The 18,224-nt window shown below is 48.3% G+C and overlaps 1 protein-coding gene across 1 annotated transcript in view; it reads left to right on the forward strand.

Annotated features, from left to right (window-relative positions):
• The window catches only part of CLSTN2 (calsyntenin 2), a 634,366-nt gene extending 616,741 nt beyond the window's left edge, over positions 1-17,625 (forward strand). The window contains exons 11-17 of the mRNA XM_060010069.1: positions 2,900-3,048; positions 7,057-7,274; positions 11,249-11,419; positions 11,910-12,055; positions 12,186-12,309; positions 13,078-13,262; positions 15,203-17,625. Coding sequence (XP_059866052.1) covers positions 2,900-3,048; positions 7,057-7,274; positions 11,249-11,419; positions 11,910-12,055; positions 12,186-12,309; positions 13,078-13,262; positions 15,203-15,385 — 1,176 coding nt within the window. The 3' untranslated portion in view covers positions 15,386-17,625. The remainder of the gene's footprint in view (positions 1-2,899; positions 3,049-7,056; positions 7,275-11,248; positions 11,420-11,909; positions 12,056-12,185; positions 12,310-13,077; positions 13,263-15,202) is intronic.
• Positions 17,626-18,224: the final 599 nt, after the last annotated feature.

Consider the following 18,224-nt stretch of genomic DNA (forward strand, 5'->3'; position numbering starts at 1 on the left):
CCAGTCCATCCTCCTGGATGAATTGCTTGATTTTCCTGTTCAGCCCTCATGCACGGCTCAGAGATTGGCCTTTTCTGCAGGGGGCATCATCTTGTCTCATGCTTGTCGTGTACTGGACCCTCTAGATGCTGAAAAAAGTCAGTGGACCTTGCCCTCGAGGTGCTCACAGTCTGCTGGTGGGGGGCACACAGACAGACAGATAGCAAAAGCATCAAAAGACTGCTACAGCAGGGGTTGGCAGGGACGGGGAGAGTGCAAAATACATGGAAACTTCAGTGGTATATTTAGAAGAATGACTTTCAATCTGCTCAAATGAGAAATGGATGATCTGTAAAACACTCAGAACTATTGATGATTCACCAGCATGTGGCATCTCCACGGCTGAGCACGCTAAGCTAGTGAGTCAGCCCCAGCAAGAGAGAGACCAACAAGAGGCCGACCGTAGCGTCACCTGTGCATATGCCCAGGGGCTCCTGAATCCAGCATAGGGAACAGTGCCTGTGACCAGACGTCGCAGCTCAGAGAGACGCTGCTCAGGGCTTTGAGGACAGGAGGAAACTGGATCATAGGGAAAGAGGAACAGTGAGGGCAGCGGGGGACCATTCACTCATTCATCTAACAGGGGCTTCCGGGGCACTAGGACAAGGTTCTGAGATTCGGGGATAACAGTCGGAGCCCCTGTCCTCAGCGAGCTCCTAGTCACTGCACTATAATAATTATACTACCATTTCATAGCACTATAGGAGTTCAGTGGGGACCTAAGTGAGGGAAGCTGGGGAGGCTTCAAGGAGGAGGTAACAATGAAACAATCACATGATAGTTGAAAGAGACAAAGACTGAGCTATCAGTTGGCTGGGGGTCACCATGCAAGGGACTTATTATGCGGGACAATGGCAGCATAGTACTCATGAAATAACTACCTCCTGGTAGCGTCTGGACACAGAACAGGAACTCTTGTAAAGACATCCGAGTCGTATCAGGGAAAAGCTAATATAGATAGATTTTCTCTTAAAAGCTTGAAAACATAATCTACTTCATGGAAACAGTAATGCAAAATAAAACTACACTAAGATAGTATTTATCACCTATCAGATTGGCAAAAGTCCCAAGTTTGACAGCACGCTCTGTTGAGGTTTTGGAAGAACATTCTCATACGCTATGAGAGGGAGAGCATATTGGTATAATCCCTAGCAATGGAAAATTTGCAACATCTGTCAAAATTTAAACTGTATATACTCTTTGACCTAGCAATTTCTCTTGTAGGGATTTATACTACAGATATATTTACACACTTAGGAAATGTTATATATATAAGATTATTCATTGTGCCATTATTAGTGTAAGACTGGAAATAACCCAATGTTCATATTATGAGACTGGTTAAGTAAATTATTTAATATTAAATAATATTAAACAACTTAAAAAAAAATAAAAGCTCTCCAAGACAAAAGCTAAGTGAAAAAAGCAAAGTACAGTATAGTATGTAACAAGCTACCTTTGGTGTAAGAAAGGAGAAAAATGGGAATCTATATTCATTGATTATATATTCATAAAATGCTTAGGTGTAACTGTCAGGATACGCTAGGTTATGGTGCAGTAACGAGTGACTAAAATTTCAGTGAATTATACAGCAATTTTTTTTTTATGGTGTGCACTTCATGCCCATTAAAGACTGGCTGCAGCTCTGCCCCCCTCACTGTGAGACCCAGGCTGATAGACCATTAGGGAACTTTGCAGATTTCATGGCAGAGGGAGAGGGGCATGGAACCACGCATTAACTGGCTGTGAAATCTACCACCCGGGTGTGAACCAAACAATACCTCTGCCCACTTTTTGTTGGCCAAGCAAGTCACATGACCACTGTTGAGCGCAATAGGACAAAAATGTATATCCTGTATGGAAGAGTAGCATAAATAAGCATCTCACTGGGAGGGGAAACAACTAATTTTGAACAATAATGCAATTTGTCACTAAGAAATTAATGGAACAGTGATCACCTGTGGGATAAGGTTGAGGAAATTGGTTGGATAGGAGATAGGAATAAGATGGACACTTTCACTTAGCACATCTATATATTTGAATATATATGCTCCATGCTCCATTCAAAGAAGAGAAACTGCTGGGAACACCATGGAAGAGACAAGTCTGGATCTACTTTATCTGGTTTGAGGACCCAAGTGACTCAGTGGGGAGCATCGTAGCCCCTGGGCCTTCACCCAGCATGGGATACCAGGGACCCAGGACAGGACAGATAGATAACACACCTAGGGCAGCTGGCAGGCGTGTAAACAGCAAGTGATTAAAACTCATGGGAAACCAGAGTTTAGCACCTAGAAGGCAAGACCAAGAATCGGATCTAAGAGAGAAGGAAGGCCATTAACTTAAAAATGAACTTGAAGGTTGGAAACTAAAAAGATGGGACATGGGTCAGGAGGTGGAGTGCAGGGTGAATGGGGGAGCAGTTCAAGGCCAAAGTCAAGACAGCAAAAGGAACAAAAGCCCCAGGTTTCCGGGCTATGAGCTGAGGGCGTGGCAGTCCAAGAACTGAAAGTTTCTGGGAGGGACCCCATAGTAGCCCAGAGCATGAGCGCACCAAAGGCTGGGCCCCAAGAGCACTGTGTCTGGGTTTCAGAATGCATCCTGTGGCTCCCGGTGGTATCACCAGGAGTTTATAATCCACGGGGAATCTTACAGAGGAGGGTCCCGAAGCCCACCAGAGGGCAGCAGGGATCGCTTGACGGGTTAAAACAGTTACCTGTGTACACAGCTCCTGCACTTGCACGTGCTCTGGAGACGCCTGTGCGGGCCTTAGCGGCCTTTGCATGGAGATGGAGGGTCTCCGTGAGACTGGGTACATGGTTGATCATTCTCTCCTGTGACACTGCTTTCTGTCTTCCAGTATCATTTCAACCCCTCGCAGTCTGTCCTGGTGATGGAAGGTGACGACATTGGGAACATCAACCGTGCCCTCCAGAAGGTCTCCTACATCAACTCCAGGCAGTTCCCAACCGTGGGCGTGCGGCGCCTGAAAGTCTCTTCCAAGGTCCAGTGAGTGGACGCTGGGCAGCCTGGGGCTCGGCCAAGGCATCAGGGATGGTCCCTGGGAATGCTCTCGTAAAACAGGATTCACCTCTCTTCAACTATTGGCAGCTTCTCCGCTCTCCCTATGAGGACACCCCAATGGATCTGTGTTCTCTTTTTGTTTTTGTTTTTTTAAGTGAAATATAGTTGACATACAATGTTTTGTTAGTTTCAGGTGTACTGCTTAGTGATCTGATGTTTACATACACTATGAAATGATCACTATGATAAGTCTGGTAACCATAGGTCCCTATACAGAGTTATTACAATGTTATTGACCATATTCCTTATGCTGTATATTACATCCCTGTGGATTTTTTATTTTATAACTGGAGGTGCGTACCTCTTAATCTCCTTCACCTATTTCACCCCACCCCCAACCCCCTCCCTTCTGGCAACCACCTGTTCTCTGAATCTATGAGTTTGTTTTTGTTTTGTTTTTTAGATTCCACATGTAAGTGAAACCATACGGTCCTTCTCTGTCTGACTTATTTCACTTAGCATAACACCCTCTAGATCTATTCGTGTTGTTGCCAATTGCAAGATTTTATTGTTTTTTCTCATGACTTAGTAATATTCCATGTGTGTGTATATATATATATATATATATATATATATACACACACATCATTTATTATTATTATAGTATTAATATATGTGTTAAATATATACTATATTACAAATATATACCATATATATATACACAAATATATATATATATATATATATATATATATACACACACACACACACCATAAATATATAAAACCACATCTTCTTTATCCATCCATCTATCCTTGGACAGTTAGGTTGCTTCCATATCTTCGTTAATGTAAATAATGCTGCAATGAACATTACTGTGCATATATCTTATCGAATTACCATTTTTATTTTCTTCAGGTAAATAACCAGAAGTGAAATTGCTGGATTACGTGACAGCTCTATTTTTAGTTTTTGAGGGGAACCTCCATACTGTTTTCCATAGTGGCAGCACGAATTTACATTCCCACCAATAGTGTTTAGAGGTTTCCTTTTCTCTACATGCTCGCCAACACTTTTTATTTATTTTTGATATTAGCCATTCTGACAGGGGTGAGGTGGTACCTCATTGTGGTTTTGATTCACATTTCCCTGATGATTAGTGATGTTGAACATCTTTTCATGAGTCTGTTGGCCATCAGTATGTCTTCTTTGCAAAAATGTCTATTCAGGTCCTCTGCCCATCTTTTAATTGGGTTACCTGTTTTTTGCTGTTGAGTTGTATAAATTCTTTGTATATTTTGGATATTAACCCCTTACTATATAAGATTATTTGCAAATATCTTCTCCTATTCATCAGGCTGGCTTTTTATATTGTTGATAGTTTCCTTCACCGTGCAAAAGCTTTTTAGTTGGATGTAGTCCCATGGGTTTATTTTTGCTTTTGTCTCTGTTGCCTGAGCAGACACATCCAAAAAAATATTGCTAAGACCAATGTCAAAGAGCATACTGCCTATGCTTTCTTCTAGGAGTTTTATGGTTTCAGGTCTTACTCATTTTGAGTTTACTTTTGTGTATGGTGTGAGAAAGTAGTCCAGTTTTATTCTTTTGCACATAGATGTCCAGTTTTCCCAACACCAGTTATTGAAGAAGCTGTCTTTTCATTTTATATTCTTGCCTCCTTTATCATTGATTAATTGACCATATATGCATGGGTTCAGTTCTGAGCTCTCTATTCTGTTCCACTGATTTATGTGTCTGTTTTTGCGCCAATACCATACTGTTTGGATTACTCTAGGTTCGTAGCATAGTCTGAAGTCAGGAGTGTGATACCTTCAGCTTTGTTCTTCTTTCTCAAGATTGTTTTGGCTACTTGAGATCTTTTATGGATTTAAACAAATTTTAGAATTATTTGTTCTAGTTTGGTGAAAAATACCATTGGCATTTTGATAGAGATTGAATTGAATCTGTAGATTGCCTTGGGTCATATGGTCATATTAATAATATTATTTCTTCCAATCCATGAGCATGGTATATCTTTCCATTTGTTTGTAATGTCTTTGATTTCTTTCATCAATGTCTTGTAGTTTTCTGAGTAGAGGTCTTCTACCTCCTTGGCTCGATTTATCCCAAGGTATTTTATTCTTTTTGATGCAATTGTAAATGGGATTGTTTTTTAATTTCTTTTTCTGATAGGTTGCTGTCAGTGTACAGAAACACAACAGATTTCTGTATATTAATTTTGTATCCTGCAACTTACTGAATTCATTTATTAGTTCTAATAGATTTGGGTAGCATCTTTAGGGTTTTTCTGTGTATAGTATCATGCTCAACAAATGTTTATTAATTCAATTAAATTAACCAACCTAGCCTTGACAGAGCTCCTCAATACCATGAGTATGCAAGAGAAAGAAAAGGCATGGTTCTTGTCCCCAGGGATCTGAGTTAAATTAAGGAGATGAGACCATCACTGTGACCTTTAAATAACACCCTTACTGGCCTATCAAATCATTTCTCAGCCAAACAGCTGCTTGGGAGGGCAGCTAGGAAGGGGACCCCAGAAAAACTCCTGAGAAGCAGAAAGGGAGTCACCTGGCACCTGGAGCCAGAAAAAGGAACCAGAAAGACAGGAACAAGGGTTGGAAAGATGGGTCTGCTGACTGCCATGTTGCCAGGGCCTGGGACAGATGCCAGAATAAAGTCCACAGACGGCAATTGCATTCAACAGTTCTAGTGATGGAGAAAGTGCTCCCACCTCCACACTAAAGGCCTCCCCTGGAGGCTGGGGGTAGGGAGCCGGCACCTCCAGGTCAGCGTCACACTGCAGTGAAGAAGAGAGACCAGACTGGCTAGTCTCCAGCCCTAGGACCAGCCTTCCATAAACTGGCAAGGGGAGGGGTGTCCTCTGTAAATGGTAGGGTTGGTGCCACAAAGGCAAAAAATCTGGGAGCCCGAGCCCACCACTTACTTCCACACCTTGCCCACCCTGGAGAAGAAGATGGAGTGTCTCAGCCTACCCTTCCCCCAGGAACTTTGCCAAGGGATGCAAGTTGACGGCTGCCACCAGCTGAGTCCACCCATCATTCCCAGTGTATCTCTCTAGACCCTGGGGTTCTCCATTTTAGCTTAGGTCTTTGGTCTAGATGATCAGCAGAGAGTGCCAGTGACACACATGCCTGATGAGGTCTGATGACACTGTCAGATCTGTCAACATTTACTGAGCTCCAACCACGATGCAGGCTCCTGGGCAGCTTCCTATCTACATGTCATCTGCATTTAAGCCTTACTACTACAAGGTAATTAATTATTCATCCCCACTGTACAGATGAAGAGACTGAGGTTCACAGGAGTCGTGCCCCTTGCCCAGAGCCTCCCAGTCCAGGAGGGGTGGTAGAGCCAGGCATGGACCCTTGTCTGTCTCACTTCCGAGGCTTTGCTCTTGTTGTCACACCACTCTGGCTCCCAGATGTTTTTGTGGCAGTGTATCAGGAAAAAGGAGTATGATTACAATGGCAGTCTGCTGGCACATCTGGAAGAGGCACCGCACTTGTGTGATATCCTTGTAGAGAGAGAACATATACGCTGTTCCGGCAGGCAGGAGAGTTTAGCCCTGGCGTCTCACTCAGTAAGATGGCTGTAACTAACCAGGGAGACAACAATTTATTTACCAAATCCTTATGCACATGACAAGCAGTTGCTGTCTAATTAATGTTGCCATTGATTACTTTGTTAAAGGATAATTAAAGGTCTAATGGTTACTTGTTGCTGGTATAGAAAATTCCTATTTCACCCAGGAGCTAAGCTTTTCAAGTCCCTAGATTGCTAGTAGTTTCAACTAAAATGCGGCTTTGAATCTGAATGTCTGTTGACATCCTCAGAGGCTCTCGGGCAGTCAGGATGTCTCGTGGAGGACTAGAGGTGGCTGTATGTATCTTTGTCCATGGCCGGATGATTCCAGGGTTTGCTCTTCAGTTGCCGTGACTGCTGTTTTCCCAGGTGCTTTGGAGAAGATGTGTGTATCAGCCTCCCCGACGTGGACGCCTACGTGATGGTGCTGCAGGCCGTCGAGCCCCAGATCACCCTCCATGGCACGGACCGCTTCTGGAGACCCACTGCCCAGTTTGAAAGCCCCAAAGGGGTTACCCTCTTCCCCGACATCAAGATTGTGAGCACCTTCACCAAAACCGAGGCCCCCGGTGACTTGAAGACCACAGGTACAGGTGCACACTGGGTTGTGGGGGGGGATGGGACCTTAAATTCTCACGTAAAGTATGATTCTCGTCAATCACACTTCAGGACAAATGAGGTATTGTTCACCATAGCGGGGTAATTTATGATAACAGAACAAAAAAGCCTGGAAACGATGAAGATAAATAACAGAGAGGAATGAATGGCTTAGCAAATTGTGGTACCCCCATAGAAGAGGTATGATGTTGGAGGGAAAGCACTTAAGTTAAAAAAAAAAAAAGCAAGATGCAAATTATAGAGTAGCTACATGGAGAGTGATCGCAAGTCTGTCAAGAAAAAAAATATGTAGAAAAATGCCCAGAAGGAAACACACCTAATGCTAACAGTGATATTCTCTGAGAAGCAGGAAAACAGCCAACTTGTTTCTGCTCCCCTTCACTTCCCTACAACTGCAAAATGTTCTGTAGTACACGTGTATTATTTTGGTAATGAGAAGAAAAGTTAAAGAAGCATGAAGAAAAAAATAGAGCTGCATCTTAATATATACACCGCAAAAGTCTCCTTCGGCAATATCACTTTCAACTCTCAGGGTACTTTCCAGTTGTTCTTCCCAACGGTTTCATTGTCGGGAGGGCTGTTCAGTCAAAGTAATTTGAATTGTCTGCCAGGAAGAAACACTGAGTTGCACTGAAAGCTACGGTATATTCGGCTGGTGGGGGGGAGAGGGATGGAAGGATATGGAAGGAAGGCAGGAAAACCTGGGGCCCAGATCTATGGGGGGAATACGAGTTTGAGAACCGTCCTTTGCTGCCTCCTCCAAAAGAATGTTTTCAGCTCTCCCTCTCCCCCTCCCAGAGCAGCTGCTAACGATGTGCTAGTGCCAGTGGGCCCGAGTTCCCGAAGGGCTGCTTCTATAATAATCCTAACTACCCACTGCCTTAAAGCATGCTGGTCCCCAGCAAATGGGATGCCTGGCAAGACAGCCCTTCTTAGCTCACAAAAATAGATGGTGTTATACCACCTGTCTGGGCAGGACCGTTTCCCAGTTACTCTCCAAGGTGCATTAGGTCGTGTGATCTTCCCTCTTGCCCTCATCTGTGGCTAATATCAGACAGGAAAAGGAAGGGCCTCCGACTGCGGTGGCTGCAGGCCGTAGCTGAGAGTATCTGGATTCCCGAGGCCTGACATCAGCCTATAGGCAACGCAGGGACAAGCAATTATCTGGGTCCACATCTCACCTTCTGTTTATGAGAGGTGCATGCAGACTGCATAGCCAAGTGCCCGAGAGCTATTGTTAGTACTTTTAAAATTTCACTTTTATCGTTGTAAGAATAATCATTATTATGGGTGCCGTAAACAAGCAGGCTAATGGCGTCTGCCACCCGTGACCCTCTCCACCACCATCTTCTGCCCTCAGTGACTCACTCTTTGTGCTGTTTCAGTACCAATGACATCACACCCCTCTCTCCCTCTGTGTTAGCTTACGTGTCTACTCACTCTCTACCCTCGTCCTGGAAGGTCCCTCTCTGTCTCGTTCTCCATTATTGCTGACAAAAACCTCTACCTTCAACCCCTCTTCCAGAAGACCCCACCACCCTGACCCCAGGCTGGTACCGTACACGCCCAACCACTATGTATGCTTCCAGCCACTAGCGCTCTCTCTCACACACGCTGGCAAGCCCTCGGTGGTGATTATCTGTTTATTAAACCAGACAAGGATCTCCTCCAGAGCCCAACTTATTGATTTGCCAGTAAGTCTCTGATCCCAGTACAGTCCCTTCAGCACAGTGGGAATCAAGGAAACTGATGGAAGATTTTGTCCATATGCAAGCGCAAGAGGACGAGAGAAAATGGTGGGGTGAACACACCCCCTACCTAGGGTGAGCAATCAGTCAGCAGTTGGGTCATAGGAGCCAGGATGACCCAACCTGACCTGACAAGAGTACGGCTCCCAAGAAAACCCAGAAACCACAGGCCATTTGAAAGAGAGATATACGTGTACCATTATTAATGACAGACTTTGTTAAGTGTATATTAACGTGCTTTTAGATTTTGCCAATGCTACATGAAGCCATTGAGATTGGCAAGCATTTAAAAAGTAAGTGTACGAAATTATTTATAACAACATATACCCGTTGAGAGCAAAAAATGTTTCTGGTATCCCTTAAAAACTAAACAAAATAAAATAATTATTTAAAATAGCTCTCTCATCTTTCGTGAATCCTTTCAAAATCTGTTTTCATAAATCTTTTATCATGCACAAAATACACCAGTCTGCTTAATGAGTAAATATACTTATTTAAATGATCTCTAGTTCACAAATTTTTCAATAAAAGCCCGCAAGATCAAAAATATTTGAAGACCACCGGCCCAGAGGTTGAGACTTCCACAAAGTGTGGTATCAGAAGGTCACGGTTGCCGTCCAGCTCCTCCCCTGTTGTCTGTGTGACCCCAGGCAATCCGCCGCACTCTACCCCATGGACTGTCCACTCCCCCATCAGTGAAATGGGAATGGTAACAGTACCCCCTCTAGTGTCTGTTAGGATTTCCTTTGCACTGTGCCTAGCGTATAGCAAGGACTCCATAACTACTAATCACTTTTTATTTTAAAGTAGGATTTTCATTTAGGACTGCCAACCTGTCCAGCATTCAAATACTCGAACACTCTCCTGGGAAACTTGGGGTCACAGTATCAGGCAAGGACAGCTAGGCTGTCCAGGAACCAGAAACACAGGAACAAGGGTTGGAAAGATGGGTCTGCTGACTGCCATGTTGCCGGGGCCTGGGACAGATGCCAGGATAAAGTCCACAGACGGCAATTACATTCAACAGTTCTAGTGATGGAGAAAGTGCTCCCACCTCCACACTAAAGGCCACCCCTGGAGGCTGGAGGTAGGGAGCCGGCACCTCCAGGTCAGCGCCACACTGCAGTGAAGAAGAGAGACCAGACTGGCTAGTCTCCAGCCCTAGGACCAGCCTTCCATAAACTGGCAAGGGGAGGGGTGTCCTCTGCAAATGGTAGGGTTGGTGCCACAAAGGCAAAAAGTCCGGGAGCCCGAGCCCACCACCTACTTCCACACCTTGCCCACCCTGGAGAAGAAGATGGAGTGTCTCAGCCTACCCTTCCCCCAGGAACTTTGCCAAGGGATGCAGCAGCTCGTCAACTAGACTAACCAATCTACTTATTTAATTATATCACCAGTGCAGCTCCACTTCAGCAATGTGTCGTCATACTGCTCCATGCCAGCCCCTCAGATACTGAAGAGTTAGTCACGCAAAGTGCTTCTGCCCTTGAGAAGCTCAGACTCTGCTGGGAGAGACAGAGACACACCATGACCACGGGGAGAGCTATGAGAGGCTGGTGGAGGGGCGCTCATCTCCGGTCCCAAAGGAGACCAATCCTTCTCGAGCATTTATTCTGTGCCACACGTTGTTTTCAATCCTCTCAATGCCCTTACCCTCTTTACACATAAGGACATTGAGCGGTAGGTGGTTTCTCTAATACTATACGGCTTCTCAGAAGCAGCGCTGCTATTCAAATTCACATCTTTTTTTGGTTTTTTTTTTTTTTTGCGGTACGCGGGCCTCTCACTGTTGTGGCCTCTCCCGCTGCGGAGCACAGGCTCCGGAGCGCAGGCTCAGCGGCCATGGCTCACGGGCGCAGCCGCTCCGCGGCATGTGGGATCTTCCCGGACCGGGGCACGAACCCGTGTCCCCTGCCTCGGCAGGCGGACTCCCAACCACTGCGCCATCAGGGAAGCCCTAAATTCACATCTTTTGACTGCTGTGTTCATGCTCTTCACATAAATTCGTGCCGCCCAGCCTCAGGGGCTGCCTGGACATCATCTGAGCAGTGGAGGTGATATTTGGGATCGCCCAGCCTCTCCTCCTGACCCAGCCTGAGCCTGAGGTTCAGTGACGGAGGAGGAGGATGGTGTGTCAGGGCCATGACCTGAGCTGTCCTCACTCCTGTGTTTTCCATGTGCCTGTCTTCCCACAGCCCCCAAATCAGCAGTTTTTGAAGAAATGCTTCACAACTTAGATTTCTGTGACATTTTAGTGCTGGGAGGGGACCTGGACCCCAAACAGGAGTGCTTGGAGATCAACCACAGTGAGCTCCACCAGCGACACCTGGACGCCACCAACTCCACGGCCGGCTACTCCATCTACGGTAAGGCCGTGCTCAGCCCTGCACCTGGTGGTCCCTTCTCAGTGGCCCTGTCCAGGGAGTCATGAGTGGGATGGCAGCTCCATCTCCTGTGGAGGTGGGTCAGGAGGGAACCCTTGACCTCAGAGCGTGGACTTCTAGCCCCTCCTTTGGCGAGCTATTCCAGTATCCGGGGGAATTGGCTCCCATTCCACTCCTGGGGAAATCTGTAGAAACTAGGCGGGTGCCTGCTCTTATCATGTTTGATCTCAGCAAGTATTACAGCAACATTTGGCAGATTGAGGCCATTCTGGTCAGAGCCCAATCTATGTGGAAATTCTGTGCTTCGGTTTAATTGGCTCCTTAGAATGTCTGCACTGGCACGCTGTCTGCCCCTAAACACCCTGAGCTCTTACCCTCACCGACTTCAGGAGACCCACACCGCCAGCAGCTGCAGCCTGTCTCCCCAGCCCCTCTTCTGCCTTCTTATGACAGGTGTGGTCTCTTGACACAGGTGTGGGCTCCATGAGCCGCTATGAGCAGGTGCTACGTCACATCCGCTACCGCAACTGGCGTCCAGCTGCCCTGGAGGCCCGGCGGTTCAGGCTCAAGTGCTCGGAACTCAATGGGCGCTACAGCAGCAATGAGTTCAACTTGGAGGTGAGTGAGTCCCGCAGTTGTGAGGGACGCCCCGGACCGCCCAGTCATTCATTTCGCTTATTCGGGAGAACTGCGGCCACTGGTCCACCTGCCACTCCCGGCCCACTGCACCCCTCCCTGCTCTTCTCAGGTCAGCGTCCTCCATGAGGTCAGGGTCTCAGACAAGGAGCACGTCAACCACCTCATCGTGCAGCCGCCCTTCCTCCAGTCTGTCCACCACCCGGAATCCCAGACTGGCATCCAGCGCAGTTCAGGTAGGTCACATGGGAGGAGGGACCTCAGGACACCAGGTGCTGATGGTGACTCAAGACCATCCACGCAACACTTAGGGTGCAGCAGCGCCAGAACTGAAGGAGGTGCCCGGCCGTGGAGAAGCTATGGGCCTGGCTCTGAGGCACTCACGGCCTCAGGAGGGCGCAGGTCACATACACAAGAAGTTATAAGAAATGTGTAATAGCAGACGTTACAAAGGGCTGGGGTAAAATTTTGCAAGTCCTTTTAGACCCAACTCAAAGCTACATGCTGTATGTAGCCTCCCCTGAGCCCCTCACACATGCTCACACACACGTAAGCACCACATTGCAAAGTCTCCCACCCTTACTTCTGTTCCAGTGCCTTCCATATTGTCTTCCTATCTGGCGGGCACTTCTGTCTGTCCCGACTGAACTCCACAGTTTCTAGCTTTCAGGGGGAGGGGAAGGGGGCTGCCCTATGCTTTGATGGAAAAAGCAAGAGATCAAAGAGAATGTGCACTTATTGAGCACCTACTATGTGCCTCTGTGGAAATTCACATAGATGATTTCATGTGCTCCTCACAACTACCCCTGGGATAGGAATGATGACGTCTACTATATAGATGAAAAAAGTGAAGCCCAGACAGAGTAAGGTTCTGACGCAGAGCTCTCCAACTGGGCAGCGTAGGGCAGACTTTAACCTACACGTGGATGTTTCAATCGTGTTCCATCCCCAGGGTGAGCTAGTCCCTCACTCACCACGTCCTGCGAATTCCTTCCTCCTTCCAGTGGTCCCGAGCATCGCCACGGTGGTCATCATCATCTCCGTGTGCATGTTAGTGTTTGTCGTGGCCATGGGCATGTACCGGGTCCGGATCGCCCACCAGCACTTCACCCAGGAGTCTGAGGCTGCCAAGGAAGCCGAGATGGATTGGGACGACTCGGCACTTACTATCACGGTCAACCCCATGGAGGTAACAATCGTCACGCGGGGGCTGGGAGTTCAGAGCGGGATGCCAATCGTCACGCGGGGGCTGGGAGTTCAGAGCGGGGGCTGGGAGTTCAGAGCGGGATGTTCAGAGCAGGATGCCCAGCCCCACTGGTCCTTCCCTTCTCTGGGCTCCTCCAGCCTCTCAACCTGCATGAGCCACACTTACCCACCAAATGCATTCACTGCTTAAAAACGTGTGAATTGCTCTCACCCAACAAACAAAAGCAGACATTTCTTAAGGCAAGCAGCCACGTAGTGTCTGTCCCTGGCCACCCCTGTAGTATTTAGCTCAGAGCTGACTCACGCTCAGGGACTCGGTATTGAATTTTTGATTAGCTACCAGTATAAATTAGATGGCTTTGCTCCATCTGCCTGCAGAGCTCACTTAAAGTCTCAGAATACGTTAATACAAAAACCCAATGGTAATACCTGCCATTTATTGAGCCCCCGTCACGCCAGCACTGCACGGGGTCCTCAACACGCACCACCTCATTTAATCTTCCCAGCAACCTGTGAAGTGAGAGTCACCCTCCTCATTTACCAAGGTAGGACCAACTCAGAGAGGGAAAGTAATGTACTCAAACTCCCAGAGCTGGTAACGGCACCACCAGTATTCAAACCCACGCCTGTCTGATTCTAGTTATCTCTCCAGTTGGCCATCAGCCCCCAGAATCCACCCATGAGTGTCCAAATGTCCCTGATCTGGACATAGGACACTCAAGAAAAGCCGCTTCCATCGGGCCCTTTGGTCTGCCCATGGCTGCTGGGTGGGGGGAAAGGCAGGAGTAAGAAAGCGAGGGAGTCAGTGGCCATGAGGAGGAGCCACTGAGGAATGAAAAGTATCCCAGCCGGTCCCCAGTCTCCCCGCCTCACCTGGCCTCCTGCTCCAACTTCAGAGCCAGCGTGCCAATGCCGGTCAGCTCGTCCCAGCGTGTGCTGTAGGTATGGGGCTGAGTGCACCACTCTGGGGACCCCAGCATTTCCACCTTCAGAGCGCTGAGCCTTGGGCCTAGGAGGCAAGATCATTATGCCTGGAGCACTCTGAGTACCCGGCCAGAGCGTGCTCACCAAGGGCTAACCCGGTGTTGCCTGCAATCAGTGAGGCATGAGCAGGGAGAGCCTCTGGGCCTGTCCAGGAAAGACTTCTTGGAGCCTCAGCCAGGCCTTGAAGAATGAGTAGGATCTGGGGGAGGCAAAGGTAGAAGAGAAAACACTCCAGAGATGGGATGTAGCCAAGCATGGGCTCACATCTCTTATGGCTGGTTTATGAACTCAAAACATAAATCCAGAAATAAGATTTGACTGGAATTGCCAAAAAGCTGGGAGGAGGGGGAGGGCACTGGAAAAGCGTGGGGTAGAGTTTGAGGACACAAACCCCGCGGGTGAGGGACAGGCGTGGAAAATGAGGACCGTGAACTTTGTCCTTCTGAAAGGAGTATTTTTGAGGGGCGGCACAGCCGAGTCTCGGCGTAGAAGACCTTCTGCTCCCAGAGACATTATTTTCCCACCTGGAAGAGGCGTACAAGTTTAAATGCTATCCTCGCATTGAGAAGCAAGTCATTAAAGACTTGGACACCTATGCAGATAGGTTTCAGAAATGCCAGAAAAGAAACTTTGGCCCGAAAGCCTCCCTGAATGATGGATGGGATCGGCCTCAATGTCCAATGTTTAAAACGCAACGATTTACCTTGAGTTTGGGTCCTGGAATTTGCCATTTCTTGTCTTTGTCCTCTGCCCTCCGATTGGTCTTTCACCAAAGGACTTCCCTTCCAGGAAGCCCATCTCCCAGCCCAAGGGTTTAGCGTCAAGGGAAGGAGTTGCAAGGGGCCCTAAACGTCTCCTTAATGGAGGGAGAAACTTAAACTCCAGCGTGGCCCCTGGTTGATCCCTGATGAGCGTTTCCCTTCTCTCCTTGCCATCCAGAAACACGGAGCCCCAGGGCGTGGGGAAGATGAGACCGAGGAAGAGGAAGAGGAAGACCTAAGCTCGAGCAGCAGCGACTCCGAGGGCAGTGACGAGGAGTATGGGGTGGGCAGGGGCGGACACGGGCAGGGCGGAGCCGCGCAAGCGCAGCTGGAGTGGGATGACTCCACCCTCCCCTACTAGTGCCCGCCTTCTGCACCCGCCCACGTGTAGCTTTTGGAAGCCCCACCCCGATGTACGCCCCAGCCTATCACGTCGCCTCTGACTTCTATGACAGGTCCCGGCAGGCCTTCCCCAGCATCCTGGAGCCCACCCTTTATGCCTTGGGTACTCCCCGCGTCCCAGCCCTGGGGTGGTTCCCAGAAGCCCAGCGTCATCCTCACTGGGGACTTCAGGGGGGACTTTGTCCTGTGGCCCCCACTTCTCTTGCACTGGGCTCACCCAGCAGCCTGGATCCGTGGGTACCGTGTTTGCTCTTCCCTGCAGGGGAGAAGGTCAGCCTTCATGTCGCTCCCCTACCTGGACTCCACGTTCTCAGGGCCCTGAGGTTCCAACCCCCCGTGCGGGCACTGACTCCATGGTGTCTCCACACCGACCATCAGGTTCTTCGCACCTGACTCTCCAGGCTGCTTCCTACAAGCAGGATGGTCAGACTCCACACACCGAGGTCTAAGTCCTCAGCACTTCAAAGGAACGTCCGTACCGAATTAAGTTTGCAGGGAAGGGTTTGCCTAGGCTGTCCCCACTGCTCCCCTCCCCCCGCCACACACACGTGCTCTTCCATTTTGGAGAGCCTTTCCCTTTGTCCTTTTTGAGGCCACAGAAGCTCATAGGAAAAGTCCGAAGCCAAGAGCAGGCCCTTGGCCACCGCAGGGCCTGGTTCCAGCCAAAGTTCTCTGAGAACCTGCTTTCCCGGCAGCTGCTGAGACCCGCGGTGCTGCCCTGCTGGGGGCTCCCACCACACGACACCATGAGGGCCAGGAAGCATGACACGTAGCCGCTGCCCTGGGTGACCGCTGTGACAAGCCCACAGCCAGGGATCAGAAGGAAGGGCTTCACGGTGGACGCAGAGCTGGGTGACAGGGGTGGCTGGGCTCTCCTGGGCCAGAGGGCGACCCCAAGGTTGACAAGGCTCTCACTGTCCAGTCTTAGGGTCCCTCATCCCCTAGTTCACAGTTTTGCCTCTTGAGAAGAAACACTCCTCTTGGATGTTTTGGAACAAGCATGAACTGCGCCGAGTCTAAAATAAGAGTTTGGAGATTTAACTGCTAGAAATTAGAAGCATCTTTGCCATAATAACAGCTTCTTTCTTCTCAGAAAAGGAGCAATGCTTTGGGTGGAGGGCAAATATATCCAAAAACCATTTCTTTCTTTCCTTCTTCTTTGTTTTAATAAGGAAACCTTTTCCATCTCCATCTTAACATGGACACTTTTGGAGGAGAACTGTTGCTATAGTAACTGGTCTGTGATCTTTTCTGGCGGAGAGTATAGCAGGCAAGAGCTAGGGCTGTTAGAGGACTTCCATGAGGCTCTAAGAACGTCTTTGTTTCAAATGTCTTGGGCTTTTTTTGTCCTCAGTATGTATGATCTGTCCCCTCTCTCCCCCACCCCAATTCCCAGCCCATCCCATACTGGCACGGGCACAGAGCTGGCCCCTAGGCACAGGGTATTCAGGTTCAAAAGAAAGGTCGGAATCTGTTCATCCTACTCCCTGTGTCAGAGAGACACAGCTACTCTCCTACTCAGAGAGAGCTTATGAAGGGGGACCACCATCAATGTCTTTTAGTCTGACCTCCACCCAGTGAGGATCTGTGACAGGTCTTTGCAACTTTCTGATTTGAAGAAACCACCTTAGGCAGCCTTTTCCTTCGCCTAAAGTGTTTTTTGCATCTGTTTCCTCCTTTGAGCCTCACAATAATCCCATGAGGGAATGGGGAACGCCTGTTGTTAGACCCATTTTCATGATGAGTAAACTGAGGTTCAGAGATTCAGCATCTTGCTCAGAGTCATTCTGAGGCATAGACAAGATGGGACTCCCCACTCTTGGCCCAGTGCCTACCACCCTGATTCTACCTATTCGTATTCATGCAGCTAACAGGCATTGCTGAGGACCTACTACGTGCCAAGCGCTCTACCAGCAGCTGTGGGAAAGGGAGAAAGTGGAAGAAGCTCCTCCCTCAGAGGACTTGATAGTTGCAGAGGAGAAACAGGCAGGCATAGAAATCATACAAGAGACAAACGCAGAGTGAGGGAGAGGAGAAGTCACAGGCTCTGATTTTCCCCTCCTTAGAAAAGACACTGGCAGAAGTTTGGGATTTTATATTCATTGAATGGAAATAGACACCTCTGTGAATTTTCCCAGTCAAATAGCCCTTTTCTATCAGGCAGGGTGTGCACATGTAGAAGGAGAAAATCTTGGATTTTTAGTCCTCACAGACCCCTTAGTTAAATAAAAAGAGACTTTTTAGCCAGCCATTTAGGAGCTAACAGAATTCTTCCAAAATTAAGGCAGTAAAATGAGTACTGTATTTATAGGTTTAAAGCCAATTCTTTTTGAATTGGAGTTTGATTTAAAACATTTAAGTCCGGTGTTCATGAGAGTGCTTTCTCCTGCTAGGGCTTTCGTTTTGGCTGTGGTGGGGAAGGTGGTCTGGTGCCCTCCAACTGCCTTCTATGGCTACATCACTTATTCACGGCTCGGTGAGCCGCTTGGGGCATGTGAAACCATTTTGTGGGTTTTTCAGGGCTGGGGGGGCGGGGGGAGGGAACAGGTGAAAGTGGAGCTTGTCATATGTAGAGAAACAATGGGGTCAAGTCCCCTTGTTTCCCACTGAGCCCTTTCCATCAGCTCCTGCCGTGGAAGGTCACCCTGCGTGCCAGCCCCAAGGACAAGGCACTTGAAGTGATGCTGCTGGGTCAGTGGGCATTTATCGTGTTCCCAGCACCCTGCTCAGCGCCATGGGTGAGAATAAGAAGGGGAGACTATATAAAAGTAGCAGAAGCTTCGGGGAGTATCCAGGTG

This window comes from Delphinus delphis, chromosome 4 (genome assembly GCF_949987515.2).
Source record: "Delphinus delphis chromosome 4, mDelDel1.2, whole genome shotgun sequence".
Classification (NCBI taxonomy): domain Eukaryota; kingdom Metazoa; phylum Chordata; class Mammalia; order Artiodactyla; family Delphinidae; genus Delphinus; species Delphinus delphis.